Here is a 17,742-nt window from a genome sequence, read left to right as displayed (position 1 = left end):
GTAACAACTCTGATTTATCCATCTATCTTTATGAATGATTAAGATCTTAGGATGTTCTCATTCTTAAAAAATATTGGAGAAGTTACAAAGTAACACGTTTTTACAGGTCTAAATGTTTAAAATAATCTACACTTTACCCTTTGGTTTTCATATTTACGAAACTTACAGTTGCAGAATTTTTGTTGTTGTTGTTGCAGAATTTTCTTAAATATTTTTTTCCCAATTATAGCGAGTCACCAGGGGAAAATGTACCCTAAGGAACAGTCTGCTTTTTTAGACTGAGTCTAAATTTGTTCCCCTTGTGTGAAATTGAGTCTGCTGATCCAACATCAGCAAAGCATGGGCTGAATGGCAGTTGTTGGGTTTCCACTGAACAATCCAGTCTGTTGTTCTACTCCTATGACCAATTAAGCACATTTATATTGAAGTTCTTTATAACATGTAGTCTGCTTCTATATGAAGCCCCGCAAAAATGATCTTATTCCTCCAGCAATCTAGCCCAATGGCTTTAATAGCATGGATTATTACCCACATATTTGGATTCATTATTATTTTTTATTTATTCATTTGAGAGAGAGAGAGGGAGAGTAAGCAAAAACACGAGCGGGGGGGAGGGTTAGAGAGAGAAGGTGAAGCAGACACCCCAGTGAGCCAGGTGCTCGACACAGGGCTCGATCCCAGGACCCCAGGATCACAACCAGAACCAGAGGTAGACACTTAACCAACTAAGCCACCCAGGTGCCCTGCATACTTGCATTTAAATGACACCAAAATTAGAAGAAGTGATATTTTCCAAAGCAGGATGCCATAAGTAGGTTATGAAATACATAAATAATTAAGGTTTAAAGTCACTTCCCAAAGACTATAAAAGACTAAATTTTTAAAGAAGAGATAAGCCCATATGGCTGAGGAAGAATTCAGTAAGAGATAAGCCCATATGGCTGAGGAAGCATTCAGTTAGTAGCAAAGCTGGAAGTAATCCTGGTATGAAACAATAAGTACTACTCTGCCTTTATAGAGGACAAAAAATAACACCTGGCCAGTTACATGCCTATTCCTTTTCACTCTTTTTTTAATTAAAAATTGAGGTATAATTTACATACAATTGAAAGCACAGATTTTTTTTTTTTTTTTTTTTTAGTGAACTCTTCAAAGAGTTTTGATATATTACATTTAAAAACTACCAAAACTGGGATCCCTGGGTGGCGCAGCGGTTTAGCGCCTGCCTTTGGCCCAGGGCGCGATCCTGGAGACCCGGGATCGAGTCCCACGTCGGGCTCCCGGTGCATGGAGCCTGCTTCTCCCTCTGCCTGTGCCTCTGCCTCTCTCTCTCTCTGTGTGACTATCATAATTAAAGAAAAAAAAAAAAGATTAAAACACTTAAAAAAAAAAAACTACCAAAACTAAACAGAACACTTCTGTCAAAGAAAGGCTACACAAACTGCTTTATGTCTTCATTTTTAAAAACTAGATTTTTATCTATTAGGTTTTGGTCTTTAAAATAACTATCATGAGGGCAGCCCCGGTGACGCAGCGGTTTAAGGCCACCTGCAGCCTGGGGTGTGATCTTGGAGACCCGGGAACGAGTCCCACATCGGGCTTCCTGCATGGAGCCTGCTTCTCCCTCTGCCTGTGTCTCTGCCTCTCTCTTCGCTCTCTCTCTGAATGAATAAATAAATCTTAAAAAATAAAGTAAAATAAAATAAAATTAAAATAAAATAACTATCATGAAAGTATTAAAAATGATGCTTATTTTGTCAAAACTTAGCAAATGTACAGTTTAAAGCTGCTACATTTCATTTTATGTAAATTTTATGTGAAAATAAAAATTAGAATTTTAATATATATTATATATTAAGATCTAGGAGTACAAAATAGATCAGACACTATAGATTATTTTTGAAAAAAAAGGAAAAAATGAACTTGAAGAACATCACACAAAAATGCTGATGGAAAGAATAAATATGCTTATGCTTTAACATAAACAGGAACAAAAAAGCCAAATATAAAATAATAACTTATAAAAATGCAATAATATGTACGGTATGCTCATAATTACATAAAACAGTATTTCTGTTCTGTTCATTTTTCTCTACCATCACCATCACTACCATCAGAATTGAAGGTACAATCTCCACTGGGGTTTCTTAATCTTAGTACCATTGACATTTACACATTCTCTGCCTGTAAAACTTCACATTTTGTCTTACCTTTGCCTGATGAACTACTACTCATCTTTCAGGGAAGCTTACTTGGACCTCAGAGGCCTCGTCAAAAATGTATTATAAGCTTACAAAGCACCATTCCTTTGTAACATTTATCACTGCAGCAGTGTTGCTTTTATAAAGTAATTATAGTTATTCCCTCAGGCCTATGACAAAAAGACTGCTGTGTATGTTACTCACCATTGTATCCCCTAGAGGCTAGCCCAAAAGAGATACATTATATATTTTCTCAATGAAATGAGTGAAAATGTGTATGCTCATGCACATATCACACAAAAACAAAGACTGGAAGTTAAGACTGAATATTCTTAAAAAAAAAAAAAAAAGACTGAATATTCTTGGGAAGGAGCACTATACATAAATTTTTTTTAAAGATCTTCTGTAGTTTCCAAATTTCATTTAACATGAATAACTTCTATAACCGGGGGTGGGGAGGGTGGGGGGGGGGAGTGGATATACCTAAAGGTTGCAGTAAATATCTTCTAGTGTTGAAGATTCTTGCTACTCCGGCCAATGTTAAAACCCATGTCTCTGCCCACTGCTTCTCTGCTGTGTCCCTTGAATGATGAATAAGAATATTGCCACCTCCAGACTCAATCTTTTCTTTGTCTGCAGTGGTAGAAGACTCCCGAACTCGGTCCAGAAGATGAAAGAGAACCTGAATATTTATAAAAATGCATATAAAAATAACATAGCTTAAGTAATAGCACAGCAGTTAGAAACTGTCACAAAAATATTACACCTGACAGATTCTGTATATGAGAAAAAATTTAATATTAGAGATATTATAAAGTTTGTCATTAAAGTCATGGACTATGAAAAGTTTTTAAATTGGATAGAGTATTTTCTAAGACTTGTTTATCGAAGTATCAATAGAGCATCTATGGGGTAATACATAAGAAGGGAATGAAGCTAAGGAAAAAAGTCTAGGCAAAAAATGTAATTATGGAAGGTATCTGTAAGAAGTTACAACTGAAAGTTCAGGACTAAATGAGGTTGTTTGAACAAAATCAAGCAAGGGGATGCCTGGCTGGCTCAGTTGGTAGAGCATGGGACTCTTGAACAGGGTCAGGAGTTCAAGCCCTGCACTGGGCATGGGGCCTACGTTAAAAAAAAGAAGATGAAAGGAAAAAACAAGTAGGGAAGTGTTTGGGACTTGGGTATGTTTGTTTACACTGAAGAGTAGACTCAGAGGGAGGAACTGAAGAAAAAAAAATTTTATATTGGAAAGACAAGCAGAAACATTCTGTGAAACAGAATCCAAGGGAAGAGAAATTTCAAGGAAAAAATAATTAACAGCGTTAAATACTACAAAAAAATATGAATAGGATAAGAACTGAATTTAGGGTGAAAATCTTGGCAATTAGAAGACCACCTGTAGCCTATGAACAAATTCTGTGGTTCTCAAAATACGTTCTCAGAATTAACAGCTTTAGCATCACACAGGAAATTCAGATATGCAAATTCTCAGACCCCTGCCAGGGGGCTCAAAAAATATCAGAAACTGGGAAGCGAGAGGTGGTGGCTCAGCAATTTGTACTTGAACAAGTCGTCTAGGTGATTCTGTTACTTTACAGTTTAAGAGACTCTAATGTAGAATAATCTGGAAATCATCTTAAAAGATCAAGAGAGGGGATCCCTGGGTGGCGCAGCGGTTTGGCGCCTGCCTTTGGCCCAGGGCGCGATCCTGGAGACCCGGGATCGAATCCCACGTCGAGCTCCCGGTGCATGGAGCCTGCTTCTCCCTCTGCCTGTGTCTCTGCCTCTCTCTCTCGCTCTCTATCATAAGTAAAAAAAAAAAAGAAAAAAAAAATCAAGAGAATGCAGGGGAAGTGAGGAAGGAAAAAAAATCACTGAGAATTAGGCAGCAAGATTAACACTTAAATCAGAGAAAATACCAGTTTGGTTTTAAAATAGTAAGGGAAGCTTAAGCATTTTGTGATCTGAAAAGGAGGAGCCAGCGGATGCAGCTGAAAGAGAACACACAGGAAGGAGAAGGGATTTTAATTATTTTTATAAGTGGATATACAGTATTAATTTTTTAAGACATTTTGGAATATTTCTGTTAAATTGAAGACAAATTGTTAAATACAATTAAGATTTATGATGCAGCCTACTGTCAAACTTACTGATCTTGGAAATTCACAAAAGCAATGAAAAGATGATAAATAGATTTTTATTAAAATGGAATAGACGGGACACCTGGGTGGCTCAGGGGTTGAGCATCTGCCTTTGGCTCAGAAAGTGATCCCGGGATCCCAGGATCGAGTCCCACATCAAGCTCCCTGCATGGAGCCTGTTTCTCCTCTCTCTGCCTGTGTCTCTGTGTCTCTCTCTGTCTCTTATAAATAAATAAATAAATAAATAAATAAAATAAATAAATAAATAAATAAATAAATAAATAAATAAATGGAATAGGTAGAACAAAAAAGGAGAGCTTTCAGCAAAGAGGGAATGCTCACTAATAAGCTGTTGGTTTTGTAAGAAATTTTTTAAGTGTTTTTTTTTAACATTTTATTTATTTACTTTGAGAAAGAGAAAGAGAAAGAGAGTGCCCACAAGGGCACACACATGCTGGGGAGGAGCAGAGGGAGAGGGAGAGAACCCCAAACAAACTCCACGCTGAGTACGGAGCCCAACACAAGCCCGATCTCACAACTGTGGGATCGTGACCTAAGCTGAAATCAAGAGTCAGATGTCCAACTGAAGAAAGTTTTTGAAAGAAGGATGAGGAGAAAAAAGGTGCACCTGGCTGGCTCAGTCAGTAGAGCCCATGACTTTTGGTCTCAGGATTGTGAGTTCGAGCCCTATATTGGTACAGAGATTACTTACAAATAAAATATCTTTTAAGAAAAAGGGGAAAAAAATGAAACAGTTAATGAACAAACACAGAATTTACCAATTTGATGTTACTTCTGTTCAGTGATCCTGCAAGTAAATTTCACTACTGTTGATATTCTTTCATTTATAAAATTCTCAGTTGGTAACATTTGAATTATATGTATGGTTTTACCACTTGGGAAAACAGGAAAAAAAAAGGGAAAGGCAGAGGCAAAAATAGAAACACAGATAAGAGATAAAGAAAGATAATAGGCATTTGATATGTAATTTACTCTGCGTGAGGTACAATTTTAAAGTATGGCAAAACAAACATTTTGTTTTGTCAAAAGCACAAGTGCATGGAAATTCTTTTTCAAAAATTAATAGGAACAAGATTGAAAAATTTGAAAATCTGTCTCAAAAGCTAGTTGCTCAAGCTAATGGTTAATACCTTCCAAATAACAGTGTGCCATGTTGAATGCTGTAATAAAGTTCCATGTGCACCAATTGTTGAAAACAGAGTTTGTCCAGCACTCTTCCTCACTGCAGGACGAGGGTCCACACAGAGTTCACCCAATTTTGCATAAAGACACAACCACAAGCAATCAAACGGTGGAGCAGGATGGAAAGGCCGATTTAAAACCACTCCTTTCTCTTCTGCCTGCTTTTGCTGTGCTGCTTCTTCTTTATCTAATTCTTTTTCAATAGTTTCCCCTCTTTGGAAAAAATAATCTGAAATATTCCACTAAAAAGCAAAGTAGAAAAATGCCATTTCACTCACAGATTTTAAACACATAAGTAAATGCGCAACACATGGTTGCTTTACCTTTCAGAATAAAACTTTTAAAAGCCACTTCAGAAACTCCTTTTCTAATAGAAAAGATTTGAAAACATCTGTCATTTGTCTCCACCTGATTTCAGGAAAATTTGAGGAAATAATCTCATGCTAACATTAATATTTTTAAATGTTTCTTTATGAAACATTTCAAAGACATAGAAAAACAGGGGAAATGTATCAGTATATTGATATACACATAAACAATTGTTAATATTCTCTCATATTTACTTCATGACTATTTTTATAATTTCCACTAGATAAAGCCTTTAAAAAAATAACCATGATACCATTATGACACCAAAAAAATTATTAACAATTCCTTAATATTGTTTAATGATATTAGGCAATTTCATATAATAACTACTATATCCAAACATATCTTATGACTTCATTCTCAACCACAATATGTGGTGTATGAATTAGTAAGAATTATACCAATGATAAGAATGTAGAGAATCTTATGAACATAAATATAAAGAAGGTGACACCTAGCAGTAATTTAATCAATACTGAATTAACTACTCTTTGGGAGCAATTCTATACATATGCTTATTTTCCTTCCTATAATTACATTTTTAATAGTCACTTATATCTGGCTTGTAAGGACTATTTAAGTTTGACTTTAAAACCTCCTGGCTTATAATAAACATTTAAAAGAGTCTAAATAATTGTCTTTAAATACATTTATATTGGGAACAGCTATTTGTTTACTTACATAATATCAATAATATCCTATCTTAGATTTCCTTCTACCTTCAAGATGAATAAAACAAGGCTCAATAGTAAAACAATCAACAAGAGGCACACGGAATTAAAATACTGTTTCCACAGGTCAAAGTTCTTCCATTAACATTTGCCTTCCAATAGCTAACAAAGCAGTGCTGACAAACTACAGGACTGTGTATACAGCAAAGCCCTGTGTATATAGTAAAGCCTTTTACTGGAGCTTTATTTATACTAAATAAGTAATACATGAAAATGTTGTTACTAAAACAATACTAAAAAAATCACTTAATCTTTACACTAAAGTCAACTGAATACTTCCCTTATATATACTATTACTTGTTTACCAATCCTCTCATGACAAATTTTTTAGAGTGAAATTTCAGCTTAATGTATCAAAATTATTCCAAATATTCTGCTATTAATGAATTAATTCTTAACTTATGTCACTTAATCTTCCATGCAAAATATAAGCTTAGTACTTAAAAGTCATTTAAACAACCCTTCTAAAGCCATAAGCCTAGTCTCTTAGCATTCACTCTCAGCAGCATAACAGTGATTTCTAAATTATATGATCACAAGAAAAGCAATAATACTTACCAATAAACCTATTGAAGTTAAGCTAATATTAAGTTCTTGGTTATGAAGTCCAAAGCTACCTGCAACATCTACAACAATCTGCAGGCATGTACAAGGCATTGTTGGTAGAAAATCTGTCACGACCAACTGAAGACACTGGAACGCAGTTCGTATCAAGGATTCTCTGAAAAAAAAAAAAAAAGGAAAAAAATTATACTCATGCATTTAAAAGAAATTTAAGTAAAAATAACATCCTATAATAATTTGAAGCAAATTAAATTCTATTTTAAAAGTTGAACAAGAAAATCTCCCCTAATATAGATGAAATGTATTTCAACATTTACATAAATGAAAAGGAGAAACACATACTTGAACAAAATTAACAAATAAAAATAAAGAACTTTGAACCAACTAACCAAATAAAACTTCGACATTAATGAGTAAAGGAAATTGGCTACAGCTACTTTCACCAGTGTATCCCCAATATCTAGCATGGTGCCTAGCACATGCAAATACACCCAATTTACCCACTGAATGAAAATGAGTTCCTCATTCTTTTATATCTATATCTTACTTAAAATTCTACATCTATTCTGTAAAAGAAAAGAGTACATTTTGAATTTCAAATAAAAGGAATAAGAAGGAATTGATTTGAGAGAGAAATTCTAGTGGTGAAAAATAATAATAAAAATGAATTGGGGAACCCTGGGTGGCTCAGCGGTTTGGCGCCTGCCTTTGGCCCAGGGCACAATCCTGGAGTACTGAGATCGAGTCCCACGTCAGGCTCCCGGCATGGAGCCTGCTTCTCCCTCTGCCTGTGTCTCTGCTTCTCTATGTCTATCATGAATAAACAAATCTTTAAAAAAAAAAAAAAGAATTATAACTAATGCTTATTTTTCTCTTAAACATTTTAGTTATTTGAGAGAGAATAAACAAATCTTTTAAAAAAAGAATTATAATAACTAATGCTTATTTTTTTCTTAAATATTTTATTTAGTTATTTGAGAGAGAGAGAAAGAGAGAGCATGCAAGTGAGGGGAGGGAGAAGGACAAGCAGACTCCATGCTGGTATGAGGCTCAATCTCACGACCCTGAGACAAAAACTCAGGAGGAAATCAAGAGTCAGATTCCCAACCAATCAAGCCACTCAGGTGCCCCAATAACTAACACTTATTGAGGGTTTGCTACGTCATGCACTTCCTAAGTGTTTTATGTGTACTAATTAATTTCATCCTACCATGATGCCCTAGTTTATAACTACACTGTAGACTGGGAGAAGAAACTTAGCTTGATTTAAGCTGTGACTGATCTCTTTTCACTTTCATCATCTCAGTATTTTGTAGTTTTTTAGAAAATTTATTATTACAAATAAATAAGAAAAATTAATTTTTCATAATAGTCCCAAGCATCTCAATCATATAAAACTCGACTAGTCATCACACAAGATAGTATGAATTCTGCTATAGAATGAGACAAATATATGCAAACATTTGATAGACCTCTCCACTGCAATGCTCTACCTTAAACTATGTAAGTCCATTTTGCTTTCTTCAGTATTTACTACTTAGTTAATAATACCACCATTCATTAGACTGCCTAAGTTAGAAATCTGGAAGGCATTCCTTATTCTATTTCTTATATCATCCTTCACCCCTATAATCAATCTGCTAAGAAGCTCAAGTCCATCACTCTTCTCTATTTCTAGAGAACACTGCAGGTTCTCTCATTTACCATCCACCCCTCCATGGTGCTATCACAATATCAGATCACACTGTTACTCTGCTTACAACTCCTAAAATGTCTCTCAAATGTACTGAAGATAAATCCAAATAGTTTATAAAAGCATATAAGGTCCTTCATAATTTTGGCTCTGCCCCCCTCCAGGAATTCAGGCCTCCCTTCCATTGGAATTCTATTCTTCTGAGCCATAACAGACTATTCTCATTAGGATTCTACTTACAGAGCTTGTTCCTTTTCCCTAAGATTCTACTTTTAGAGCAAGAACTATTTATCTTTGTAATCACGGTAACTAGCAAGCATAGTAATTAGACTATATTAGGCACAGAATAAATGAGCAATAAATTTTTTGAAGTCCCTTAAAGCAATTTCTTAGATTTCCCAAAATATGCAGAGAAGTCAAGCCCTAAGTGTTAATTCATGTCTTTACCAATATTTAATAATACAAAACCCAATCTTTGGATGTGTTAAAAATTTGTTAGCTTGGTGCATTTATCTTATGAAACTTGTATTCTTGAATAACTGTCAAATGTCAAGTAAACAGCAATTTTTCCAACCTTCCAAAACAAAGGTGAGCCCTGATTAATTCACTATAGTCACTGGAGGTAGGATTAAGAAAAATGATTTTAGATCTTAGGAAAGGCACATAAAAAACTACCACTTCTGCAAAATTTTAGGATGAATTTCTTCTTAATCACTATTAGTTTTTGGATATTAGTTTCAAACACTTACCCTTGATCATTTCTGATTGCTCCCATGACTCCAAGCACTAATGGCCATCCAGGCCCAAGACTATCTCCCTGACTCTGAAGAATCTGCAACACACATTCTAATTGCTTGAGTCGGATATCTGGATGGTTAATACTGGACATCTCCTTTAATGGGTTCAATAAAAGCAACTGCAGCCTCTGAAAACAGGAGAAGAAACTAATTAGGAAGAGTGGCTCAAAGACTATAATAGTAATTAGAATCTTTTTCTACTAAAACAAACACTGAATATGATTCTCTAACCATAATCACTAGAAGTTTCTTTTGTCATGTCTTTTTCTTAAATAAGAGAAAATAAAAAACAATCTTAGACTATGAGTCATAAGGACTATGACTTATGTCCTTAGACAATGTTAGACTTCAGATTAAATGGAGAGTGACTCTGCATTAAAAGACACTAAAGACCCCAAACAAAAAGTAGTAAATGAATTAAGAACTTTTTTAAAAAACACTAATTAAAGACCCATATACAAACGAATCTCACTAAAGAAAATATTTCTACTTATATCTAGCTATATTTGGAGAGATGAAAACAATCCCCAATTTTTTTTAAACTTTTTTTTTTTAAGATTTTATTTATTTATTCATGAGAGACACAGAGAGAGAAAGAAAGGGGCAGAGACACAGGCAGAGGGAGAAGCAGGCTCCATGCAAGGAGCCCAACGTGGGACTGGATCCCGGGTCTCCAGGATCACACCCTGGGCTGGAGGCAGCACTTAAACTGCTGAGCCACCCAGGCTGCCCAACAATCCCCAATTTCTAAAATTATCTTTCATTTACTCTGTTAATAACAGCATATCACATGTATTTAAATTTAAAATTCTTAATATTCCTAAGAATTAAGTATGGTAGACATTAACAAAGATGGCATAAAACTACTGGACCCATTGTAGTTTAAAAAAAAAAAAAAGGCACTCTGTTCAGGCCCTTTTAGCACATGAAAACACTTGCTTCATTTTTAACTTCTTTTCTCTTCAAGGACTCATTTATTTGGTTCACTGTCTGAAAAAAACATTTAAGCTCTATGGGTCAGGTATTAAGCTGAATATTAAGGATATAGATCAGGGTTTTCTTTTCAAAAAACTTAAACTGTAATAGGAAAAAAGTATGAAATCACTAAAATGTAAGTTCTATAAGAACACAGATCTTTTTTTGTCTTATTTATCTTCTATGCCAACAGCTAAGACATTGGTTGGTACCCTGTATGTACTCAATAATTTATTGAGTAAATTTGTAGAATACAATTACAATCAATAAGTAATGAAGGCAATAGAAATGCCTATTAATTGCCTCATTCTTACTCAACTTCAAACAATAGAACTTTGGTGGATTTTTAACAAATTGTATAAGATATATGTGAATGACTACAGGAGTCAGGACAAAGGACTCAAACTCTAGAAGTATAAAATAACTTTTAAAAGTTTTAAAAATAAAGATCTATTTTAATGTACTTGTCTCTTTCACCACTTGTTTTCTCTCCAAGTAAGGATACTTAGAGAAAAAATTAGAGACAGTTAAGGACCAAAGCAGGGAGGCTAATAAAGTGGGCCTCAAGCAATGCTTGAACAGGGAAATTTCCACATGCGGAGACCAGTTCTAGGTAATTTAGTAGCTTTAATTCCATGTTATTCACAAGAAAGTTGCCATAATTTTTAATAAAGATAGATAATCCTAAAAATGCAGACATGTCAACCTTCTGTAAGATATCCATGGCCTACATATAAAATAAATATTAAGCAACAAAACCCATTCTCAGAATATCATCCATTTGATAAATTAAGAAAGTATTACTTACATATAGGAGAGGATGATTTTATATTAAGAATTTAAGGGGATCCCTGGGTGGCGCAGCCGTTTGGCGCCTGCCTTTGGCCCAGGGCGCGATCCTGGAGACCCGGGATCGAATCCCACGTCGAGCTCCCGGTGCATGGAGCCTGCTTCTCCCTCTGCCTGTGTCTCTGCCTCTCTCTTTCTCTCTCTCTCTCTCTGTGACTATCATAAATAAATAAAAATTTAAAAAAAGAAAAGAATTTAAAAAAATTTTTTTACCTGGTTTTGTGAAAGTGGAGGATCATGGTTAAACGTTAATCCTGCTTTAATAAGTGAAGTTAAAGCTTCTGCTCCCCATTCTCTCATTCGAGAGTTTGGATGCTGACAGACCTGGAGACAAAACATTGAATAAAAATTAAATATTCAATTTGTATACTTAAGCTCACACATCAATTTGAGAAAAAAATTAAAACATTATTTTCGGTTTTTTTCCATTTAAAAAATTGTATCAACTGTTCATCAATAATGGCTGAATGAAAAATTATATCTAGAATGTAAGTAAGCTTACCTTCTGTATAAGAGGCATAGGAAGCAACAGAGAGAAGATAAAAGATGAAACTAAGCAAGTCATAGAAAAAAAAGGACTTCATAAAAGTAAATTATGTCATCAGAGTAAACAAAAGAAGCAAGCTAACACTAAGGTTCCTAATTAGGCACACCCTCACAATCAAATTCTGTGCTAAAATCTTAACTTTTTTGTGCCATTTGATGAGAAAGTCCATGATAAAGAAATCTGCATATATCCTTTAATAATTCATAAAAGCAATTTCAATAAAATGGAAAAAAATAAAAGGACAAGCACATTTTTTTTTTTTTTATTAAGAATACCTTTCCCAGCTTACTAAAGTAATACAAAATGATCCTGGTAACCTAAGCCTAAAGCAACATAAACATATATACTGACAGAAGCAGCTGTTACTGAGATGTAGCTAATTATTACCAATCATTCCAACTTGGACACAAGAGTATACAAATTCAGATGAAATTCTCTGGTACTATCTACAATTAGGGCTACCAAAGAGGCTTTTCCCTCTGCAGAAGAGCTATCTCAGAATCACAGAAAAGGTTGTAAAGAAGTGTTTACAGAACCCCCGGGTGGCTCAGTGGTTGAGCGTCTGCCTTTGGCTTGGGGTGGGATCCCGGATTGAGTCCCATAGTGGGATCCTTGCAGCGAGCCTGCTTCTCTCTCTGCCTTTGTCTCTGCCCCACCCCCTCTGTCTCTCATGAATAAATAAACACAATCTTTAAAAAAAAAAAAAAGCAGCGGTGTTTACTACTAACTCTCAGCCCCAACTGCCTTTAAGTTTCAGAACTAGTTAAAACTGAGGTGGATCAAGAAACTGTATAACAAAAGAAAGAAGTCCCAAGCTAACAGCTGAAGGAGTCTTCAGAGATTTCACTGATATATCACCCATTTTTTTCAGCCAAAAAAACCAACCTATTTCCTCACCAAAGCAGTTTTTTTTTTTAAGATTTTATTTATTTATTTATTCATGAGAGACAGAGAGAGAAAGGCAGAGACACAGGCAGAGGGAAAAGCAGGCTCCATGCAGGGAGCCTGATGTGGGACTCGATCCCAGGTCTCCAAGATCACGCCCTGGGCTGAAGGCAGGTGCTAAACCACTGAGCCACCCAGGGATCCCCAAAGCAGTTATTATAAAACTTTAGTCCTTGATAAATTATATAGATATAAGTACAAGGAAAATAAGTTACTATTGATTTTTCATATGGTTATCCAGAATCATTAATTCAATGTGTGTCTCTTTATTCTTAACAAAAGTACAATATCTAAGAAAAAGCAGTTACCTCGAGTAGATGGCCAGTTAGAGGTCTCCAAAGAATTTCTATTCGATGCATGTTAACTAGACCCGTTTCTAACAATTTGGCAACAGCAAAAAGAGATGGCTCCTAAAGAAAAAACATATTGTATTTTGATATTATATTATATATCATATTGTATTTGAATTTTTAGTACTTCAATTGTACATAAAACTGACAATACTCTGAAACGCATGATTATAATACATAATTAGTATAGAGTTAGCGATAATTAGAACCTCAGTTATCCTGAGACAAGCCTTCTGCCCACCCTCAAGCATCCAGAATAGCTCCTAATTGGAAAATTTGGTTAGGAAGAGAATACCTTCATGACAAAGAAATGAAAAATTCAATGCTTATTCCAGATACACAGAATGGCCTGTCTTCTGACCAGAAGGAAAGATGCATTCCACCACAGACTAAACTGTCCCCCTAAAACTCCTATGTTGAAATCCTAACCACCAAGTTGATGGTAACTGGAGATAAAATCTTTATGGGGTAATTATGGTTAAAAGAGGTCATAAGGGTGAAACTGGTAAGGCAGGATTAATGTCTTAAAAGAAGAGACACCAGAGCACTTGCTAGCATGCTCCTGAGCACTTCTCCTCTACCACATATGAGGACATAGTGAGAAGGCATCTATCTTTCAAGCCAGGAAAAGCCATCACTAGAACCTTATGCCAGCATCTAGATCTTAGACTTGCAGTCTCTGGAATTGTAGAAAATACATTTCTGTAGTTTAAACCACCACGTCTGTGATAATTTGTTAAAGCAGTCCAGGTAGACTAATATATATTCTTATCAGAGTATTCTTCAAATGTCCAGGTTTTATGTGTGAATATCAGGAAGCAGGGAAAAAGCAAAAAGAAGACAGCAGAGACCAGGGGAAAGTCAGGGTGAAGTCAGGAATATGGCAGATATCAGAGTTATCAGTTTAGACACTAACACAAAAGTAGCAGATATAGAAGACAAACCCCTCTCCTTGGTTGCTGGCATTTCACCAACTAGAAAGGGAACTAGTATTGTTTGGAGACAAATATGGTCAGGATGATCCTTCCTGCATGTGCTAATGTTGTGGGCACCTTAAAAATCTGTGTGGTATAATCGTGTATCATTGTAGAAACAGCATAAGTGGTTAAAACTGATACCTGTGAAGTTTTATTTCAACTCTACCACTTAATAGGTATGTAACCTTGATTAAATTACTGTGTTTCCATTGTTTTTTTAATCTATAAAATGAAGATATAATATACAGAAACAACCACATTAAAAGCATCTGGCACATACTAAGTCCCCATAAATGCTGCCTCATATTGCTTCCTCCTCCTCCTTCTGCTTATTGTAACTAGGATGTACACAGGAATCATGTGGCATTTTAAAAAAAATGTACAGATGTCCATGCTTCATAATCAAAGAATCTTATTCAGGAAGCCTAGAATGAAGTTTTGGCATTTTATCTTTTAAAAGTGCTACAGCAGACATTGTTGCACACAAAAGTTAGAGCCATTAGTGACAAGGTTAAGAGTAAAGCTCTAGAATGAGGCACATGCAGGTTCAAATCCAAGCTCTAACATTTACTAAATAGGTGATCCCAGGCAGATTGGTTATTTTTATTTTTCACCTGTAAAAAAGAGGATATTACCACCAAATCTCACCAGTTTTAAATGATTAAATAAAAAAATGTAAGTGCCTGCCATATAGTAAACTATGAACACCTGCTTTTTTATTTTTGCCATTGTATACTGAGCTTGGTAATGTCTCCACAAGCATCATCAACTCCCACCTTCTAGTAGGGAAGAATTTGCAAACTTTACCATAAGCTACTTCCTCAACACATTAGCACAAATTCCTGAAAAGAGGACCAAATAATGAGATGACTGGTCACTGTAAAGCCACAATAAAGAACATTGATATTTATATCTTTAATCCTTAGACTATTTAACTCACTCAGAAGAGCTGACACTAATAAGTATTTTTTAACAATGAAGAAAATTATACAAGTTTCTACTTATTTTAACACCTGCATATTTTGTTATAATTTCTACATAGAGAAGGTACAACTGAATAATAAACTGTTTTATGCTTCCATTTAAAAACTTTTTTTTTAAAGATTTTATTTATTTATTCATAAGAAACAGAGAGAAAGGGGGGTAGAGACACAGGCAGAGGGAGAAGCAGGCTCCATGCAGGGAGCCCAACATAGGACTCGATCCCAGGTCTTTAGGATCATGCCCTGGGCCAAAGGCGGTGCTAAACCGCTGAGCCACCCGGGCTGCCCTAAAAACGTTTTATACTTAAATATCTTTATAAACTTTTTTTTTTAAATTTATTTATTTATGATAGTCACAGAGAGAGACAGAGAGAGGCAGAGAAACAGGCAGAGGGAGAAGCAGGCTCCATGCACCGGGAGCCCGATGTGGGATTCGATCCCGGGTCTCCAGGATTGTGCCCTGGGCCAAAGGCAGGCGCCAAACCGCTGCACCACCCAGGGATCCCTTTATAAACTTTTATTTCCCTTCCACATTTACGACTTCACTTTACAAAATTAAACTCTTTAAGAGAGCAATGAAAATCTATTCTCAGGAACATAATTCTCTATCCAATGCATTCATATTCTCTCAACATTTGTTCCCTCTAAGCCTCCTTGAAATATCACATCTGCTCCTACCACTCTCTTGAAATTGAATTCTTTCAGGTTAACTATAAACTAGTAATAATCAAATTTCCTATTTCTTCTCAATTTTCATTATTCTTGACTTCTTGTAACATTTTTCTCTTTTGATTTCCACAAACCTGCCCTTTTCTAACACACACCTTTCCTTCAATATCCAAGTCCAATCACAAACTAATTTATCTTGATTAATCTTAATTCTTCTCGTAGAAATATACACTAAAAGTATCTTCCATAACAGGACATAAAGGATTCAGAAAATAAATTTCATATCACTTAGTAACTATGATTTTATCTAAACTCATACTACTTTACTACTTAACTATGAGCCAAGTAGTTTACATGCTGTTAGCAAGTAAAAATTGTCTATTTTCTTTATATTTCCTAGCAGAGTATCATGTACATAGTAAACACACTGTGGTTACTGAGTTAATAATACATAAATTCTCAAGATATTACCACAGAAACTTGCTCAGACTCTATTAAGGTACTCTATTAAAAATATATTTGTGTGTTAAGAGTTCATCTTAAAGATGTAGGATTATTAAAGATATCAAGAAATTGATTACTTCACTATATTTTCTATTACTCTTGCTGTACACTATATTTTGTATTACTCTTGCCTATATTTTGCATTACTCTCACCTTAATTTGGAGTAAACTAATAGTACGTATTTTCAAACACCTGAATGTTTATGTAATTCTCTAGCTATGTGCTATAATATACAAAACTGACCTTATCAGTTACTCTTTAAATCAGTCTTACAGATAACAAACCACAGTACAAAGAATTATAATTTAGGACTAGGCGAGCAATATAATTTTGGACTTACAAGTACATGCTAAACAAGTTAGAAATTCTCTGCTTTTTAATCATGTGCTGGGTATCTTCTTCACTTACTTGTAAATGGTTACACTATACTTATTTTAAACAGAAAAAGCATTTTATTTTAAGTAATTTCTAAAGTATAAATCAATCCATATATTCCTGTGCTTTCCAAGTATAATACAAAATGATATTTTGAGTACAGAAAGAGATGTTCTTGAATGTCAATATTCAAAATTTCTATTCATTCAGTCAATGAACAAAGCAAAAATTTAATTTTCAAGGTAGGGGGAATCATTACCTTTAGAAAGAAATGATTAGCTCCTTATTTTCCATCCCAACGAAGGCAAGAAAAACTGAGACATATATATATTGCTTGATTTAAATCTTGTATTGCCCTAATCATAAATTGTAATTACAAATATTATTGTGACATCTTATGGAACTCATTTATAAACGTGGTATTGCCTTTATTCTTTATTAAAATGTTTCTTAAAATTTCAGTATCCAAGAGAAATGGACATAGTTTAAAATTATAATAAATATAAAACATATCACAAACCACATTATGTCCTCTTTCCTCCTCCTTCAACAAATAACCATAAATGCTAAAAGCTCTACAGAGTTGAGGTAGCCTGCAAGTTAAGTATTAGTCCCACTACCAAAATACTAAGATCATAAGATCACCTTATTTAATTCAATAATGTACCATATTTAAAACAGAAAAACAGAATATCACACCTTATTATTTCCATAGGCCATATCCATTGCTTCTAGGGATAAGGAGCAAAGTGCATTTATTAAATGATGCAATGATACGTCATCAAGATACCTATAATGAAAATGAAGAAATAAAACATTCTGATCTAAAATACACACTAATAATAGATCTATCAATTTTAAAAAC

At 34.6% G+C, this 17,742-nt stretch overlaps 1 protein-coding gene across 5 annotated transcripts in view; it reads right to left on the bottom strand.

Annotated features, from left to right (window-relative positions):
• MON2 (MON2 homolog, regulator of endosome-to-Golgi trafficking) overlaps nt 1-17,742 on the bottom strand; it is a 105,766-nt gene that overhangs the window by 30,195 nt on the left and 57,829 nt on the right. For all 5 annotated transcript variants that reach the window (XR_008664797.1, XR_008664798.1, XM_055327932.1 and 2 more), the window contains 7 exons: nt 17,577-17,667; nt 13,327-13,428; nt 11,740-11,850; nt 9,655-9,830; nt 7,207-7,369; nt 5,497-5,790; nt 2,685-2,883 (listed from right to left, as the gene is read on the bottom strand). Coding sequence is in view for 3 of the 5 variants with exons in the window: in XM_055327932.1 (XP_055183907.1) it covers nt 2,685-2,883; nt 5,497-5,790; nt 7,207-7,369; nt 9,655-9,830; nt 11,740-11,850; nt 13,327-13,428; nt 17,577-17,667 (1,136 nt within the window). In the remaining 2 variants the exon portion in view is untranslated. The remainder of the gene's footprint in view (nt 1-2,684; nt 2,884-5,496; nt 5,791-7,206; nt 7,370-9,654; nt 9,831-11,739; nt 11,851-13,326; nt 13,429-17,576; nt 17,668-17,742) is intronic.

This window comes from Nyctereutes procyonoides, unplaced genomic scaffold (assembly GCF_905146905.1).
Source record: "Nyctereutes procyonoides isolate TBG_1078 unplaced genomic scaffold, NYPRO_anot_genome, whole genome shotgun sequence".
Classification (NCBI taxonomy): Eukaryota; Metazoa; Chordata; class Mammalia; order Carnivora; family Canidae; genus Nyctereutes; species Nyctereutes procyonoides.
This window is presented reverse-complemented; position numbering and strand designations above follow the sequence as displayed.